General features: G+C 46.4%; 1 protein-coding gene across 1 annotated transcript; it reads left to right on the top strand.

Moving 5' to 3' along the window:
• The first annotated feature begins 11,006 nt into the window (after window positions 1–11,006).
• On the top strand, window positions 11,007–11,954 carry LOC102940354 (olfactory receptor 52R1-like). The gene has a single exon (XM_007072377.2). The coding sequence runs from the start codon at window positions 11,007–11,009 to the stop codon at window positions 11,952–11,954; it is 948 nt and encodes a 315-aa protein (XP_007072439.2).
• The last annotated feature ends 7,430 nt before the right edge of the window (window positions 11,955–19,384 follow it).

Raw genomic sequence — 19,384 nt, forward strand, 5'->3', positions numbered from 1 at the left:
CTTTTGTTTAATGGCTTGTAAAAAAAGCTGTGCTGAATGGAATGGATATTACTGTTTTCGTGTCTATTTGTAACTTTACATTTTGCCTAGAGGGATTCTCTATGTTTTGAATCTGATAACCCTGAAGCGTATTTCCCACCCTGATTTTACAGAGGTGATTCTTTTTCCTTTTCTTTAATTAAAATTCTACTTTTAAAAACCTGATTGATTCTTCATTGTTCTTAAGATCTAAGGGTTTGAGTCTGTGTTCACCTGTACCAATTTATGAGGATTCTTATCAAGCCTTCCCCAGGAAAGGGGGTGTAGGGCTTGGAGGGATATTTTGGGGGAAGATGTCTCCAAGTGGGCTCTTTCCCTGTTCTTTGTTTAAAAACTTTTTCACTAGGAGGGTGGTGAAGCACTGGAACGGGTTATCTAGGTAGGGGGTGGAATCTCCTTCCTTAGATATTTTTAAGGTCAGGCTTGACAAAGCCCTGGCCGGGATGATTTAGTTGGGGATTCATCCTGCTTTGAGCAGGGGGTTGGACTAGAACCTCCTGAGGTCCCTTCCAACCCTGATATTCTATGATTCTATGAACGCTTGGCTGTGGCAGCATACAGTTCAAGGACAAGGCAAAGTTTTGTACCTTGGGGAAGTTTTTAACCTAAGCTGGTAGAAATAAGTTTAGGGAGTCTTTCATGCAGGTCCCCACATCTATGCCCTAGAGTTCAGAGTGGGGAAGGAACCTTGACAAGCCAAATGCTCAGCTAGTGTAAGTGGGAGCAGCCCCATTGAAATCAGGGGAGATCCCCTCATGAGAGAAAACAATGGTGAGAGAGCACCTGGCCTCTGTGCTGCTGCAGGGACCTCATGAGCTGGGTCTGGAAGAGACTAAGCAAGGGACTGGCAGCTAGGGACTCATGGCCTATGCTCCCGTCTCAAGACACTTCCCTTCTTGCTGCCTCAGTTTCCCCATCTGTAAAAGGGGGGATACCTCCTCGGATTAGTGAGCAATAGTCTGTGAATCACCCATGAACAGTAATCTCTGTGTCCGTGTCTTACCATGCTTCAGTGGGACACAGCTGTGGATGCCAAATTCAGGACAAACTGCTGAGAAATGGGGCAGAATCACCCCAGATTCGTTAGTATTCTATCATTTGATTACAACAAGCTGGTAGAAAATGTAAATTTCTGTCTCATCACACTGGTTAACATAGAGCCAAAAATAGTCTCCTGAGGCAACCGAGTCTTTACCTCACGAGTTGGACACGGGACTCCATGATGAGTGGTCAGTGGAAACCAATTTCACCATATATAGGGTCATTCTAATCTCAAGAGAACAGTCACTTAGCAAGGTCAATATATAACTCAGAATTTACCCAGTGATCACACTGCTGCCAGTCCTTCAGCATTTAAAAGCTAAAGGTTTAATAATAGAAGAAAAAGAAAAGTTATTAATGGTTTGTAGATGAGATATATACAAGTGATTTTTCAGTGTTCAGACAACAGTATCACATCAGTGAAGGAAGAAACTGCTAACTTGCAAAAGTCTCTCTGGAAAGTACCCAAGCAGCTGGGGGTTCATCAGTCTTTGTCCTGAGGTTCTGTGTTGGAAACCCAGCCCAGAGAACCGAAGACAAGACTGAGATGTCTCAGGGGTTCTTTTATGTTCTCTGCCCTGTGCATGGAATTTTACTGTCCCAAAGAAAGCTCACAGTCCAGGGGCCTGTCACGTGTCCTTATTCTCTTTGATGACTCACAAGGGCAGCCGTTGCCCATATTCTTGAAGAGCTGTGATTCTTCTATGGCCCATTGTCAGAGTTAGGAGTCCTTGATGGGCTAATAACACACAGCTGTCTGGCCTTCATGCAAATTCTACCTGAGGGGTGCTACCCAGTAGGAAAACACGTGTAAGATACCAGTACATCGCCAGTGTTCAGAACTTCAGAGACAGCGATGATACAGGCACCTAAATAGGATAGTCATACTGAGCAAATCATGACTTTCCCACTGACACCTGACAGGACACACTTGGTACAAGCTTTGTAGCAGTTGTATAACCGCGGTAGCAACAATGACAAAAATGGTCATTGTTCAATCACACAGCATCACACCCTGTTCTCGTCCCATGATGGGTGCTACAGCTGGTAGCCATGTAAGGAAGGGGCATTGCCAGGTTCTAGCAGGGCAAGCAGCTGGGACACTACAGCCACTGGAAGATGGGAAGAGCACATAAAAACCTGTTTTCCTGCAGGAAGCCTGGTCTTCTTTCAAAGAAAGGAGGAAAGAGTTCTTCGAAAGTGAGCGGTGGTGCCCAGGAACTCAACATTTTCCTCGAAGCGTCGCCAGACAGCCCCCTTGGCTTCGAACAACCTGCTCAGAGAGGGAATCTTGTGAGACTCCCTGTGTTTTCTGGGACTAGCCCAAGGACAGAACTCCTATGATGGGATCCCCAGGGTGTAACCTGGACTGTGGGACAGCTAAGCCCTCTGTCCCACCAACCTGGGGTGTCCCTCTCACAATGTGATGCTGAGTGAAGCCACCAACCTCTGGCAGGTCCTGGGCTTACACACACACAGGCAGGGACACACCCAGCTCAGTTACATGAATCAACTCCCACTCACTCTTAAGTAACTCTAGAGAGGCTCAAGCCAATTCCCCTCAGGTCCCCAGCTTGGCACCATCATACGCTGAACCAAAACCTGGCCTTTAGTTTGATCCCTTAGAACAACCACTGTGCCTGGAGAAAGTGTTCTATCTCCCATAAGTCATCTGTCTCCTGATCTGCCTGTCTACCATCTACCCATCTATCCTGGACATTTACAGGGTATCAGACCCTATAGAGACGTGGGCATTATCCCTCTTTTTCTTCCTAATCCACTACATTTTTTCAAATATGCATAAATGCGCAGAGCAGCTAATTCCTCTTTGACTCAGCGGAGAGCCCAGGAGTTCTCATCTCCCATTGGGAAGGTCCCTTAATTGCTGTTTACTCCCAAAGCTGGATAAATAGCAGAGAAGTGCAGACATGGAAAGAGAGAAATTGGCTAGTGTCTCCGGTCTCCAGCCTGTTTGCATCCAGATGCTGTTTCTCCCCTAGAGGCTGAGGGAACCCCCTGGGATTGCACAGAGCTCTATTATAAACAATGCACACCACTGTCAGCTCTTGGTGTGGGATGTTGCTGCAGATGCTGGGGTGAGAGAAGTGTGGGACACAGCTACCTGAGGGGGATTCCCAGGGAAGACGCTTCCAACTAAAAATTCACAGGTATCATCTCTCTCTTTTTGGCAAACCCAGTGCAACCTGGATGTGATGGGATAGGGAATAGGGTTGTGGTCCTTTCCGATCTACACATCCATTAAAAATCCTAGGGCCCTTGCCACGAAGGATGAGTTTGATCCATTATCATGGGACAAAATGTCCCTCTTTACTATGCCCCCGCCATCCGCCCCAGATGACGGCCTCCAGCCCCAAACTGGCTACATTTCACTGGCACAGTGGATCCTTTAGGATGAAAAGTGTACGAGGTGTCCAATACAAGGCCAAATTGAGAGACTGTTGATGGAATTTTACTTAGGTCTCAATGCAGCAAAATTCCCCTTGGAGTAAGAACTGAGTAAAGACTTTCGGATCCAGCTGTGTGTTAATGCACAGGCATGGTTACATCCTCCTCCTGCAATGTGGGGCTCTGGCTATTATCGGGGGTGGTGGGGACTGTTACCTGACTTTAATGTGCTGGAAAGCATGGAGGTGGTAGGACTCCTCACTACAATAAGTATAAGAATTTTTCAAAATGGGCAAGACATCATCTCTCCTAGCATCTTTTGAGAAGTCGGCTGAATCGTTATGCCTGAAGCTTTCACAATGCAATTCATCCGAAAGCAGACATCCAGCATGGGAAATTTAAGTCCAAACGGTTTATGTTTGGCAAACTTATAAGCAACTGAAAATCAGGTCTTCTAATAAAGGAATGAGACTCCCTTAACTAAAAGTGGTGCCACCAGCACCACCTACAATGACCAGTCCATTTGTGAATGCCATTCAGTGAAGCTCTTTGCTCCAACAGTGTCTGTGGTAAGGAATTCCTCAGGCCAAATATGTATTATGTAAACAGTTTTCTTTTAGCAGTGTTATACGTTCAAACTTTCAATGCACCCGAAGTTTTCCATGTTCATCTGTTATGAAACACAGTGAATATAAATGCCAGATGTACTTTGTTTATTGATAGATTCACCGGTATAAGGCCATTTGATCATCCAGCCTGACCTCCTGTATGACACAGGACATTCAATTTCACCCAGTTACCTGTGAACTAAGATCCATGTCTTCTCTGTGACTAAGGCCTGGTCTACACTCAGATTTTATTTCAAGGAATCATTGAGGCGCAGGGTGAGAAGGGATCACAGGGGTTATCTAGTCTAACCCCCTGCCAAGATGCAAGGTTTGTTGGGTCTAAACCATCCCTTACAGATGGCTATTTTGCCTCCTTTTCAAAACCTCCCCCAAAGGAGCTTACACAAGCTACCGATGCATCTGTTCCAATGTCCTCCTGTTCTTAGACTTTGGCAGTTTATCTGAGATTTAACCTAAATCTGCTAAGCTGTACTTTGAACCCATTGTCTCTTCACCTACTCTATGCGTCAAGACAGTACAACTTTTCTACATCTTTTTTACTGAGGTCTTTCAAGGATCTGAAGACTGCTGCATGCCCCCCTCAATCTCCTCTTTCCCAAGCTAAATGTACCCAGTTCCTTCAGCCTTTGCTCAAATGACTTGAATTCCATCCCTTGGATCCTCTTTGTCTCTCACCTCTGGATCCTTTCCAGTTTCTCTACATCCTTCCAATACATTGGAGACCCAAACTGGACACCATACTCCAGCTGAGGCCTGGCCAGCGTGGAGTAGAACGGTGCTATCACCTCCCGTGACTCGCATGCTATGCCTCTGCTAATGCAACCTAACATTGCATTTGCTTCTTTTGCAAAAGCAAAACAATTGACACCCCTGAGAGATGTAGCTATATCAACCTAACCCCGATGTAGAGAGCAGGAGGTCTACTGAAGAATTCTTCATTGACCTAGTTACCAACTCGGAGAGATGGATAACCTACAATGACAGGAGAATCCCTGCTGTCGGTGTAAGAATTGTCTAAAATGAAGTGCTACGGCAGCACCGCTGTTCTGCAGACATGAGGAGCTGGAGATTCCACCACTTCCCTTCGCAGTTTGTTTCTATGGCTAATAGCCCTCAGTGCTAATCAGTGGGCCCTTATTTCCAATTGGAATTTGTTTGGATTCAGCTTCCAGGCACTGGGCCTTGCTCTGCCTTTCTCTGCTAGATTACAGAGCCCATTAGTACCCACGGTTTTCTCTCCATGAAAGTCTCACTTGATGGTCTCTTTGGTAAGATAAATAGATGAAGTTTTTTATGTCCTCTCTTTCTGTTAGGCATTTTCTGCAGCCTGAAATAATTTTGTGGCTCTTTTAGGACCATCTCCAGTAATTCAACATCCTTTTTGCAATGTGATCCCAAGAATAGGATGGAGTTCTTTTCACCAATATTGTGTGCAGAGGTAAAATCCGTACTCTGCTCCAACTCACCACTCCTTCGTTTATGCAACCAAGGATGGCATTAGTCCTTTTTCCCACAGCATAGCACTGGGACCTGACGATGAGTTGGTTGTCCACAGTGACCCCTAAATCCTTTTCAGGTTCGCTTCATTCCATAATACTATGCCCTAGTCTGTGGGTCCGGCCTGCATTCCCCGTTCTGAGAGGATAACTTTGCATTTGACTGAACTAAAACATTTCGTTTGTTTGTTTGTATGGTTCCAACTCACCAAATGCTGCATATCAGTTGGTATGCCTGCCATGGCCTCCTCATTGTAACCACTCTTCCAATCTTGTGTCATCCGCAAATTTTATATGCCGTGATTTTCTAATTCCTTCCAGATCCACGATGAAAATACTGAATAGTACTAGGCTTAGGACTGCTCACTGCAGAACCCCACTAGATATAGGCCCATTCACTGACAATGACTCATGGACAACTGCTTTCTCAGATCTGTCAGTTACCCAGATTTTTGTGCATTTGACATTTGCTCTACTGTTATTGTACAGTACTTATATCATAGAATCATAGAATCACAGGCTATCAGGGTTGGAAGGGACCTCAGGAGGTCATCTAGTCCAACCCCCTGCTCAAAGCAGGACTGATCCCCAATTAAATCATCCCAGCCGGGGCTTTGTCAAGCCTGACCTTAAAAACTTCTAAGGAAGGAGATTCTACCACCTCCCAAGATAACATATTCCAGTGTTTCACCACCCTCCTAGTGAAAAAGTTTTTCCTAATATCCAACCTAAATCTCCCCCACTGCAACTTGAGACCATTACTCCTTGTTCTGTCATCCGCTACCACGGAGAATAGTCTAGAGCCATCCTCTTTGGAACCCCCTTTCAGGTAGTTGAAAGCAGCTATCAAATCCCCCCTCATTCTTCTCTTCCACAGACTAAACAATCCCAGTTCCCTCAGCCTCTCCTCAGAAGTCATGTGTTCCAGTCCCCTAATCATTTTTGTTGCCCTCCGTTGGACTCTCTCCAATTTTTCCACATCCTTCTTGTAGTGTGGGGCCCAAAACTGGACACAGTACTCCAGATGAGGCCTCACCAATGTCGAATAGAGGGGAACGATCATGTCCCTCGATCTGCTGGCAATACCCCTACTTATACATCCCAAAATGCATTGGCCTTCTTGGCAACAAGGGCACACTGTACTCATATCCAGCTTCTCGTCCACTGTAACCCCTAGGTCCTTTTCCGCAGAACTGCTGCCGAGCCATTCGGTCCCTAGTCTGTAGCGGTGCACTGGATTCTTCCGTCCTAAGGGCAGGACTCTGCACTTGTCCTTGTGAACCTCATCAGATTTCTTTTGGCCCAATCCTCCAATTTGTCTAGGTCCCTCTGTATCCTATCCCTACCCTCCAGCGTATCTACCACTCCTCCCAGTTTAGTGTATTTTTAACGGGAATATTTTCCCACTGAAGCAAATACTTCAGAGAAATCAAAGTCTGTTGGATCTGTACACTTCCCTTGATCAACCAAACATATATTCCCATTAAAGGATGAAATTCAATTTATTTGAACAGACTTGTTTTGCACTCACCCTGTTGTTGCGTGGCATTAATTATATTCCCGGATTTTTATCTAATCCCATACCAGCTTTTCCATTGTTTCCCAGCTTTGTCAAATCTTTTTTTTTTTTTTTTAGTTTAGCTTTGTTGTTTGTTTAGCTGCTGCTGTACATGTTGTTTAACATCCTCCTTGACAGCTAATGGTCTGGAAAGTATTTAATCACCTCTTCTGATTCATAGAATCATAGAATCATAGAATATCTGGGTTGGAAGAGACCTCAGCAGGCCATCGAGTCCAACCCCCTGCTCAAAGCAGGACCGATCCCCGATCATCCCAGCCTGGGCTTTGTCAAGCCTGACCTTAAAAACTTCTAGGGAAGGAGATTCCACCACCTCCCTAGGTAACGCATTCCAGTGTTTCACCACCCTCATAGTGAAAAAAGTTTCCCTAATATCCAACCTAAATCTCCCCCACTGCAACTTGAGACCATTACTCCTTGCTCTCTCATCTGCTACCACTGAGAACAGTCTAGAGCCATCTTCTTTGGAACCCCCTTTCAGGTAGTTGAAAGCAGCTATCAAATCCCCCCTCATTCTTCTCTTCTGAAGACTAAACATCCCCAGTTCCCTCAGCCTCTCCTCATAACTCATATGTTCCAGTCCCCTAATCATTTTTGTTGCCCTCCGCTGGACTCTTTCCAATTTTTCCACAAAAAAAATTAAGTAGATTTAAGTAGCTCATACTACTTCTTTCCAAATGCAGAATAAAAATATTTCTTCAACATATTTTCCATTTCTGCAACATTAAAAAGTTTCCTTGCTACCTCTAGGAATTGGCCTATAGCTTTTCCAGGATGTATTTTTTCCTTAATATACTTAATAAGCTCCTTTTGGTGATCCTTAGCCCTGCCACACTGGGATTTTCACCTCATGTCTTCAACATCCCCTCGCAATTTTCAAAACTTCCAATTTATATTGCTTTTCCGTTTCTCACATTTGCTATATATTGCTACCTCCACCCTTGCCACCGCAATTGCTCCCTTCCCTTTGCCACTGGACTGGATTTTATTCAAAATAGTAAACTTTCTTGATTGTAAAATCATGGTTTTCTATCTCTCTAATAAACTCTTCTTAAAGAACTCTCAATTTTCAGTCCTATTTCCCTGTCTAAATTTTTTCTCCCAATCAGTTTTCCTGATTATTTTCCTTAGCTTTGGGGAATTAGCACCTCTGAAGCCCTAAGTAATCAGTTCCATTCCTTTATTTTGTTCTCCTCTTTCATATACCCTCTTTTTTGTCTCATCTCTAAACTGACCAGGCCCGGATTTTTTTATCTGCCCGCACAGGGTAGTCTCCCCCATTTTTGTAGCCTGTCTCAGAAATCCCCTTTCTATCTGCTGTATCCTTTATACGGACTGGGTGTCCAAAAATGAGCGCATGGCCAGACCAGGTTATACTGCATCCCATTCCCTAGGCACCCAAACATTCTCTTGTTTGGACTACTGCTGTGAATAAGCAGGATTTCCGAGAAGCTGTAATCAGTGACACCCAGGACTTTCCTCTGAGGTGTGTTCTAGTTACGATGTGTTCCCCTGTCACATGTCTTTGCAAATCTTTGTTTTTTTTTTCCACTCTCAGATTTTGAGCAAGCAGGGGAACTCCCTACAGCATGGACTCTCTAGCCTTGCTTTCATTGAATTAAGGCTACATTTACACTGGCAGACTTTTTTTGCCAAAAGTTTGATTTTTCCATCTCCATTTCTGCTCAGCTCGCCATCTCTGTTGCGTCCCGACTGTAGGCCTCATTTTCTTTTCTTTCCTGCTTGTCGCTTTCCCTCCACGCCCTGCTTTCGCTCTTGTCTGTATCAAAGAACTGCTGCATCTCCCAGAAGATATCTCCCTTGTGCCATCTTGGGTGCTTTCTTCTCTGGCAGAAAGGCTCAGCAGGAATGGAGGGGGTGCCTCCTTTCCAGGTCATATCTGGTGAGTCACAAGTAACAACAAACTGAAGCATTATTGTTAACTCTACGTACAGCACTGAAACACTCCATTAAAATACACCATTGGTAACACACCAATCACTTTCTGTTTGTCCCTTGACAAGCACACATGCCGGGAAACACTGAAAGGATGGTGAGTGTACCCAGGGCTGGAGGGCATTGGGCATGGGAGAAAAGCATTGTGAAAGGGGACAGAGGGCACTTCTCAGGGGATAACACTCGAAAGTTTCCCAATCATTTCCACAGGCAAGAGTCATTGTGGCAGATATCTCTCTCCTGACGGGAAGCAAGGAAGCAAGGATGCATCTACTACATGCTTGCGGCTTCCACCCCGATTCCTATGCTGCTCATCTGTGTGCTGCTTTAGTCCTTGCCCAAGTAATTGCAGAATGGGGTGGGAAATTGTCTCTCAAAGGGGAAAGGAATAAAGGAGCTCTGCTAAGGACCCTCTGGCACAGGATTGTGGAGTACCTGCAGAAAGTTTGCTGGAGAACTCTTTGGAGGAATCCTGTAAATTCTCAGTATGCATCAACACCCTGCTTCACCATGCTCCTTCGCTGCACAGGGAAATGCCTAGCAAATAGAAACACAGCCAGCCTTGTACATTTCTCTTGTAGACACTTCCACACTTCACAAAGCAAATCCATTTACCAGGGAGTCTTTTCTCCTGCTTCTCGCTCACCTAACTGTAACTGCTGATACTGTCTGGACACCTCCAGAGTGGAGAAGAGCTCCTGACTGTGCACGGGGAGACTTTGGCAAACCAGTAAAGTGCCTGAAACCACTATGGCTTATTGCTAAAAGCAGCCAAGTCAGCAGGCTGTAAATTAGCCAAGTCAGCAGGCTTAGCTTAACCAAGGCGGGGGGGGCAGGGGGCACTTGGGTGCCAGAGAGAGGGCAGCTTGACCCCGCATCCTTCCTGATAGGAATTGTGTTGAAGTGGCTGATACATGCATTTTAGCAAAGCAGGATGTGCCCCAGGAATGTCTACTGGGGCCTCACAGCTGCAAACTCTGAAAAAGCCCACACCTGGTTAATCGATAATCAGAAGGAACCTCTCGCTTGACCATTGAAACTGCTTGCTTAACAAGTTTGCTTTAAGGCTCATGTCATTCTATTACTAATGTATAAATAAGGTGGGGAAGGTTGAGGTAGGGAATCTTCAGGACTGGTCTCTTCCTCTGGATGCATCTCGTGTTTCCCGCCAACAGAAGGGCTGCCACTGTGACACACGAGAGCCACACTCAGCTTTGGTAATTATCAAGGGTTGCGGGTGTTTGCGGACGTGTTTATAGGTGCTTGAGACTAGGTAGAGTTTAGGTTTAAGTGAAAGCACTCTTGTGTTGTCCTGTTTGTGCCGCCATCTATCAGTCGGACGGTCATGTCTCCCCTGATTTATTTCCTGACACCGCCTCGCACAGAGTAAAAGTTACCAAGAGCTTTGGGTTCAAAGAACCCTTGGTAAAAACTGGACACAGAACTGGGCAATGCTGGCACGTGCTCCACATCTTCTAATGTCTCCAGATCTCCATCAATGACTTTCTCCTCTGGGTTAAGTCCAGGTTGAATTGGCTCCAGCCCCGCTGAAGTATCCATGGGGGTCTTGGTTGTGGAGGTGGGGTCACTGTCAAGAATAATGTCCAACTCCTTAAAAAATGGCAGGTTTGGGGCACAGCACTGGACTGACCATTTGCCTCCCTTGCCTTCTGGTACGCGTGCCTCAGCTCCTTTCCCTTTGTGCATATAGTGTCTCATATTATCATTTTCTCTCCATCCAGGCATTTGTACTGCAACCATCCTCGTAGAGGCTGGTCACATACAGGAAGTCAGGGGGACGTACGGTACATGCAGGAGACACCGTTCTCCCTCAAAGTTGGACACCTTCTCCCCTACTCCATGTCAGATTCCAACACAACCCACCTCACCAACCCCTGCACCTTTATCCTGCTGGGCATTCCTGGCCTGGAGGCAGCGCATGTCTGGATCTCCATTCCCTTCTGCGCCATGTATGCAATAGCCATCTTGGGGAACTTCACCATCCTGTTCATTGTGAAGATGGAGCCAAGCCTCCATGGGCCCATGTACTATTTGCTCTGCATGCTGGCTGTCACTGACCTGGTCCTCTCTACGACCATCTTTCCCAAAATGTTGAGCATCTTCTGGTTCAATTCCAGAGAGATCGATTTCAGTGCCTGCCTCACCCAGATGTACTTCATTCACAGCTTCTCAGCGATGGAGTCTGGGATCTTTGCGGCCATGGCTCTGGATCGCTACGTGGCCATCTGCCATCCCTTGAGACATTCTACCATCCTGACAAACCCCATTGTGGCCAAGATCGGCCTGGCCGTGGTGTTACGCTGTGGGATGCTAGCACTGCCCTATCCCTTCCTGGCGAGGTGGTGGCCATATTGCAGAACCAACATCCTTCCCCAGCCATACTGCCTGCACATGGCCGTGGTGAATCTGGCCTGCGCCGACATCCGCATCAGTAGTTACTACGGACTCTTTGTGCAATTCAGTGTGATGGGTCTTGATGTGATTTTTATTGTTGTGTCCTATATCCAGATCCTCAGGGCCATCTTCAGCCTCCCCACAAAGGATGCCCGGATCAAGACTTTTGGGACCTGCAGCTCCCACCTCTTTGTCATTTTAGCCTTTTACGTCCCACGTCTCTTCATCTCCCTCCTGTACCGGTTTGGCCAGAATGTGGCTCTGAATTTCCACGTTCTCTTTTCCAACATTTACCTCTTCATGCCCCCTATGCTAAACCCCATCATCTATGGGGTAAGGACCAAACAGATCTGGGACAGGCTGCTCTGCCTCTTTATTCATGAAGGGCCCTAATGGTTTCTCCTCAGGCTCTGACTCTGAGATTGAGCTACGTACAGACCCGGCTGCTTATATGGTGCTGGAACTTCTCTGAATCACTGAGTGGACAGTCAAAGCAACATGTAATCCTTTTGTGGCTTACTGTGCTGTGTGTGAGTGTGAGAAATTGAGAAATCGGTCTGTGTACAATTTAATAATTCATAGGGATCTCACCTTTCTAATTACTGATAACTGGACCCCTGAGGCCCACTGCCCTGCCCTGCCTGTACCTGCAAAGCCCTGCCCCACTTCTTCCAAAATGCCCCTCCCTCATCCCAGCTCTTCTCCCAAGGCCCCACCTCTGTTCCTATCTCCTCTTGTCTCCAACCCCATCCACTCCTGATTCATACCCACCTCCCTCCTCACCCCTGCAGCTGGCCTCGCTCTGCTCCGTTTCGGGGACAGAAACTGCTTCAGGCTGACAAGGAGCCTTCAATGAGCTCAGCGAGGACACAGTGCTGGGGCCAAGGGGACAATGAGAAGTGGAGGGCGAAGCCAGGAATCCTTATAAAAGCAGCTGAGGTTGGGAGCAGTGTTGTCGTGCAGGTGGGCTTAGACTGTGCATCTTACAGCTTTTGGGCCCTAAAGCTCAGCCACAGACCCCTGAGGGAAGAGACCATTGTGTGGCTTATTTCTTTAGCTTTCAGCTCCCTGTTGTTTCTAATCCCCGGGGCCCTCCAGTGGGGATGGGCTGGGAGCCCTTTGACTTGAGCCAGGGCTTACGGCCAGGGCAAGGGATCAGCTTTGAAGCTCAGTGGAGAACAGCTGTGAGTGGTGGAAGGAGAAGCCCCTGTGTTAGTTGGGAAGGCAGGATGCTCAGAAGAGGCCAGGGTGGGTTCGGTACCTCACAGGGAGGGAGATAAACAGCAAGCCTTCCATTAGCCAGGTACTTACACATGTACACGCCACCTTCTCTGGAACTACAGGGCACCCGTTGCCCAGGGGCTGAAGCTGAGTCTAACATAAGCTCTGCAGGATACTTTTGATCACTACAGCTAGAATTTCTTTAACTAGGGAGCATTATCCCCATGTCATGGATGGATTTAGACACGCAGCGATAAACTGATTTACCCAAGGCCACACAATGGGACAGTGGCAGAGCAGGAATAGGAACTCGGAGCCCTGACCCTCCCCCTCAGCACCATTCCTCTGGTCATGAATGAATCAGTGGCAGAGCTGGGACTCTTCGTTCCCAGCTCAATGGTCTCTGCTGATGCTTTATCTCTAGTTAATTGTCTTGGGCCAGATCCTCAGCTGGTGTAAGTGGGAGCAGCCCCACTGAAATCAGGGGAGATCCCCTCACTAGAGAAACCAATGGAGAGAGAGCACCAGGCCTCTGTGCACCTGCAGAGACTTCACGAGCTGGGTCTGAGAGAGACTAAGCAAGGGATTGGCAGCTAGGGACTCATGGCCTATGCTCCTGTCTCAAGACACTTCCCTTCGTGCTGCCTCAGTTTCCCCATCTGTAAAAGGGGCACCGGTCTGGGGTGAATCTGCCCCATTTCTTGGCAATTTTTCCTGAATTTGGCATCCACAGCTGTGTCCCACTGAAGCGTGGTAAGACACGGACAGAGAGATCACTGTTCATGGGTGATACACAGACTATTGCTCACTAGTCCCAGGAGGTATTCTATCATTAGATTATAACAAGCCAGTAACAAATGTAAATTTCTGTCTCACCACACTGGTTAACATAGAGCCAAAAATACAATCTCCCAAGGCATCCCATCCTTTCCCTCACAACTTGAAGACTGGACTCCATGATGAGTGGTCAGTGGAAACCAATTTCACCACATAGAGGGTCATTCTAATCTCAAGAGACCAGCCACTTAGCCAGGTCAATATATAGCTCAGAATTTACCCAGTGATCACGCTGCTGCCAGTCCTTCAGCATTTAAAAGCTAAAGGTTTAATAATAAAAGAAAAAGAAGAGTTATTAATGGTTTGTAGATGAGATATATACAAGTGATTTTTCAGTGTTCAGACAACAGTATCACATCAGTGAAGGAATAAACTGCTAACTTGCAAAAGTCTCTCTGGAAAGTACCCAAGAAGGTTGGGCTTCATCATCTTTGTTCTGAGCTTCTGCATTGGAAACCCAGCCCAGAGAACCGAAGACAAGACGGAGATGTCTCGGGGGTTCTTTTATGTTCTCTGCCCTGTGCATGGAATTTTACTGTCCCAAAGAAAGCTCACAGTCCAGGGGCCTGTCACGTGTCCTTACTCTCTTTGATGACTCACAAGGGCAGCCGTTGTCCATATACTTGAAGAGCTGTGTTTCTTCTATGGCCCATTGTCAGCGCTAAGAGTCCTTGATGGGCTAATAACACACAGCTGTCTGGCCTTCATGCAAATTCTACCTGAGGGGTGCTACCCAGTAGGAAAACACGTGTAAGATACCAGTACATCGCCAGTGTTCAGAGCTTCAGAGACAGCGATGATACACGCACCTAAATAGGATAGTCATACTGAGCAAATCATGACTTTCCCACTGATACCTGACAGGACACACTTAGTACAAGCTTTGTAGCAGTTGTATAACCGCGGTAGCAACAATGACAAAAATGGTCATTGTTCAATCACACAGCATCACACCCTGTTCTCGTCCCATGATGGGTGCTACAGCTGGTAGCCACGTAAGGAAGGGGCATTGCCGGGTTCTAGCAGGGCAAGCAGCTGGGACACTCTTAGGATATAGATATTCAGGCCTGTCTGCAAAGGCCTGTACTTTAAGAATTTAGGTGTATTCTTATCACTTGGCTAGTTCTAGAGGTATAAAAGAAAGAATCAAAATCACTGTCTGCCGGTGTAAGGGCCTTCTCTCACTGTGACAGTCTGAGGCCCTGTGCTTAGGCTAAGGCCTTTGGCTAAGCAGCAGAGGCAGCCATAAGCTGGGAAGCGACCGGTCACCTCCTCACATTCCAAACTAGTCCCATTGAAAGAAGGTGCTATGGGGCTGTTAGGATACAATCCTGTCCTGATAATGCCTATGGCCTCCAGAGAAAGGGAAGTGCCTAAAAGATGTAAAAGGAAACTTAGTTTGATAGCATCCTGTCTGGCAAGAACTCACTTATCAATAGCTGGGATGTGAAATCCTCACTTCTGTATTGTTTTGTCATTATAGTTCCCACTTTGCTATTGTTTGTCTGTATAATCTCTGTCTGGTTCTGTGATTGTTTCTGTCTGCTGTATAATTAATTTTGCTGGGTGTAATTTAATTAAGGTGGTGGGATATAATTGGTTAGCTAATCATGTTATAATATGTTCGGATTGGTTAGTTAAATTTCAGGAAAATGATTGGTTAAGGTATAGCTAAGCAGAACTCAAGTTTTACTATATAGTCTGCAGTCAATTAGGAAGTAAGGGGGGATGGGAACAGGGAATGGGGTTGGGGAAATTGGAATCATTTTTGGCTAAGGGCAGGAATGGGAACAGGGACAGAGGTATAAGGCTCTGTGGTGTTAGAGCAGGGAAGTGGGACACTAAGGAAGGAAACTGGAATCATGCTTGCTGGAAGTTCAGCCCAATTAACATCAAATTGTTTGCACCTTTGGACTTCGGGTGTTTATAAACTTCTCTGTTTATGCGAGAAGGACCAGGGAAGTAAGTGGGTGAAGGAATAAGCCCCCTAACAGACACTATAGCCACTGGAAGATTGCAAGAGCACATAAAAACCTGTTTTTCTGCAGAGAGCCTGGTCCTCTTTCAAAGAAAGGAGGAAAGAGTTCTTGAAAAGTGAGAGGTGGACGTCCGGTAACTTAGCTTTTTCCTCCAAGCGTCGCCAGCCAGCCCCCTTGGCTTCAAACAACCTGCTCATAGAGGGGATCTTGTGAGACTCCCTGTGTTTTCTGGGACTAGCCCAATGATAGAACTCCTATGATGGGATCCCCGGGGTGCAACCTGGACTGTGAGACAGCTGAGCCCTCTGTCCCACCAACCTGGGGTGTCCTTCTCACACTGTGATACTGAGTGAAGCCACTAACCTCTGGCAGGTCCTGGGCTTACACACACATACACAAGCAGGGACACACCCTGCTGAGTTACATGAATAAACTCCGAGTCGCTCATAAGTAATGCTGGAGAGGCTCAAGCCAATTCCCCCTAGCTCCCCAGCCTTGCACCCCAGAACTGCACCATCCTGCCCTGATCCGAAGCTTGGCCCTTAGTTTGATCCCTTAGCAATAGCCCAGTGTGCCTGGAGAAAGTGTTCTTTCTCCCATTAGTCTTCTGTCTCCTGATCTGTCTGTCTACCATCTACCCATCCATCTTGGGCATTTACAGGGTATCAGACCCTAAAGAGACCGGGGCATTATCCCTAGTTTTCTTCCTAATCAACTGTATTTCTTCAAATATGCATAAATGCACAGAGCAGCTAATTCCTCTTTGACTCACTGGAGAGCCCAAGAGTTCTCATCTCCCATTGGGAAGGTCCCTTAATTGCTGTTTACTCCCAAAGCTGGATAAATAGCAGAGAAGCGCAGACATGGAAAGAGAGAAATTGGCTAGAGTGTCTCCCGTCTCCAGCCTGTTTGCATCCAGATGCTCCTTCTCCTCTAGAGGCTGAACGAACCCCCTGGGATTGCACAGAGCTCTATTATAAACAATGCACACCACTGTCAGCTCTCAGTGTGGGATGTTGCTGCAGATGCTGGGGTGAGAGAAGTGTGGGACACGGCTACCTGAGGGGGATTCCCAGAGAAGACACTTCCTTCTAAAAATTCACAGGTACCCATCTGTTATTGTTTGACAACCCCAGTGCAGCCTGGACGTGACGGGATAGAGAATAGGTGTGTGGTCCTTTCCGATCTGCACATCCATTAAACATCCCAGGGCCCTTGCCACGAAGGATGAATACGATACTTTATCAAAGGCAAAAATGTCTGTCTTTACTATGCCCCCCCTCACCCCAGCTGATGGACGCCAGCACCTAACTGGCTGCATTTCACCGGCACAGATCATACTTCAGGATGAAAGGTGTTAGTGGGTGTCCAATACAAGACCAAATTTGGAGGTTCTGGCTGGAAGTTTACTAAGGCCTTAATGAAGCAAAATTCCCCTTGGAGTAAGAACTGAGTAAAGACTTTGGGATCCAGCTGTGTGTTAATGCACAGGCATGGTTACATCCTCCTCCTGCAATGTAGGGCTCTGGCTATTATCGGGGGTGGTGGGGACTGTTACCTGACTTTAATGTGCTGGAAAGCATGAAGGTGGTAGGCCTCCTCACTAGAATAAGTATAAGAATTTTTCAAAATGGGCAAGACATCATCTCTCCTAGCATCTTTCGAGAAGTCGTCTGAATCGTTATGCCAGAAGCTTTCGAAATGCACTTCATCCAGAAGCAGACACCCAGCATGGGAAATTTCAGTCCAAATGGTTTATGTTTGGCAAACTTATAGTCAACTGAAAATGAGGTCTTCTAATTGAAGGAATGAGACAGCCTTAACTAACTGTGGTGCCACCAGTACCACCTACAATGGCCAATCCATTTGTGAATGCCATTCAGCGAAGCTCTTTGCTCCAACAGTGTCTGTGGCAAGGAATTCCACAGGCCAAATATGTATTATGTAAACAGTTTTCTTTTATGAGTGTTATATGTTCAGACTTTCAATGTAATTCAGTGTTTCTGTGTTCATGTGTTATGAAACACAATGAATATAAATTCCAGTTCTTCTTTTTTTTTTAATTGATAGATTCATCGGGTATAAGACCATTTGATTATCCAGCCTGACCTCCTTTATAACACAGGCCATTCAATTTCACCAGGTTACCTGTGAATGAGATCCGTATCTTCTGTGTGACTAAGGTCTGGTCCACACTTGGATTTTATATCAAGGAATCATGGAGCCACAGGTTAAGAAGGGATCACAGGGGTCATCTAGTCTAACTGCCTGCCAAGGTGCAGGGTTTATTGTCTCTAAACCATCCCATAGAGATGGCTATTTAGCCTCCTTTTCAAAACCTCCCTGAAAGGATCTGCCACAACCTCCGGAGACATCTGTTCCAATGTCCTCCTGTTCTTAGTGTTTGGCAGTTTATCTGAGATTTAACCAAAATCTCCTTTGCTGCAGTGTGAACCCATTGTCTCTTCTCCTGCCTCTGCGGTAATGCAGGACAACTTTTCTCCATCCATTTTATGGAGGCCTTTCCAGGATCTGAAGACCGCTGCCATGTCCCCCCTCAGTCTCCTTTCCCAAGCTAAATGTACCCAGTTCCTTTAGCCTTTCCTCAAATGACTTGAATTCCATCCCTTGAATCCTCTTTGTCTCTCACCTCTGAATCTTCTCCAGTTTCTCTTCATACTTGCTATACATTGGAGACCCAAACTGGACACCGTACTCCAGCTGAGGCCTGGCCAGCACGGAGTAGAGCGGTGCTATCACCTCCCGTGACTCACATGCTCTGCCTCTGCTAATGCAACCTAACATTGCATTTGCTTCTTTTGCAAAAGCAAAAAAACTGACACCCATGATAGCTGAAGCTGTATCAACCTAACCCTGGTGTAGATGGAATGAGGTCTACTGAAGTATTCTTCATTGACCTAGTTACCATCTCGGCGAGGTGGATTGTCTATGATGACAGAAGAAATCCTGCTGTCCGTGCAAGAATTGTCTAAATTGAAGTGCTATGGCAGCACCGCTGTTCTGCAGACATGAGGAGCTGGAGATTTCACCACTTCCCTTTGCAGTTTGTTTTTATGGTTAATCACCCTCAGTGTTAAACACTGGTCCCTTATTTCCAATTGGAATTTGTTTGGATTCAGCTTCCAGCCACTGGGCCTTGCTCCGCCTTTCTCCGCTAGATTACAGAGCCCATTAACACCCAGGGTTTTCTCCCCATGAAAGTCTCCACTTGATGGTCTTTTTGGTAAGATAAATATATGAAGTTTTTTACGTCCCCCTCTCTCTGTCAGGCATTTTCTCCCGCCTGAAATCATTTTTGTGGCTCTTTTAGCATCGTCTCCAATTTTTCAACATCCTTGTTGAAATGTGAACCCCAGAATTGGACACAGTTGGTTTCACCAATGCCATGTGCAGAGGTAAAATCCTTCCCCTGCTCCAACTCACCATTACTCTGTTTATGCATCCAAGGATCTCATCAGTCCTTTCTGCCACAGCATCGCACTGGGACCTGATGATGAGTTGGTTGCCCACAGTAACCCCTAAATCCTTTTCAGTTTCCCTTCATTCCATAGTTTGTGGGACCGGCCTGCGTTCCCCGTTCTGAGAGGACAACTTTATATTTGACTGTATTAAAACATTTTGTTTGTTTGTTTGTATGGCCCCAGCTGACCAAACGCTCCAGATCAGTCGGTATGCCTGCCATGGCCTCCTCATTGTAACCACTCTGCCAGTCTTGTCTTGTCCGCTAATTTTATCTTCAGTGATTTTGTATTTGCTCCCAGATCC

This window comes from Chelonia mydas, chromosome 1 (genome assembly GCF_015237465.2).
Source record: "Chelonia mydas isolate rCheMyd1 chromosome 1, rCheMyd1.pri.v2, whole genome shotgun sequence".
Classification (NCBI taxonomy): Eukaryota; Metazoa; Chordata; order Testudines; family Cheloniidae; genus Chelonia; species Chelonia mydas.

Coding starts and splice junctions, on each gene's coding strand:
- LOC102940354 (XM_007072377.2), top strand. CDS start 11,007: ATGTCAGATTCCAACACAACCCACCTCACCAACCCCTGCACCTTTATC.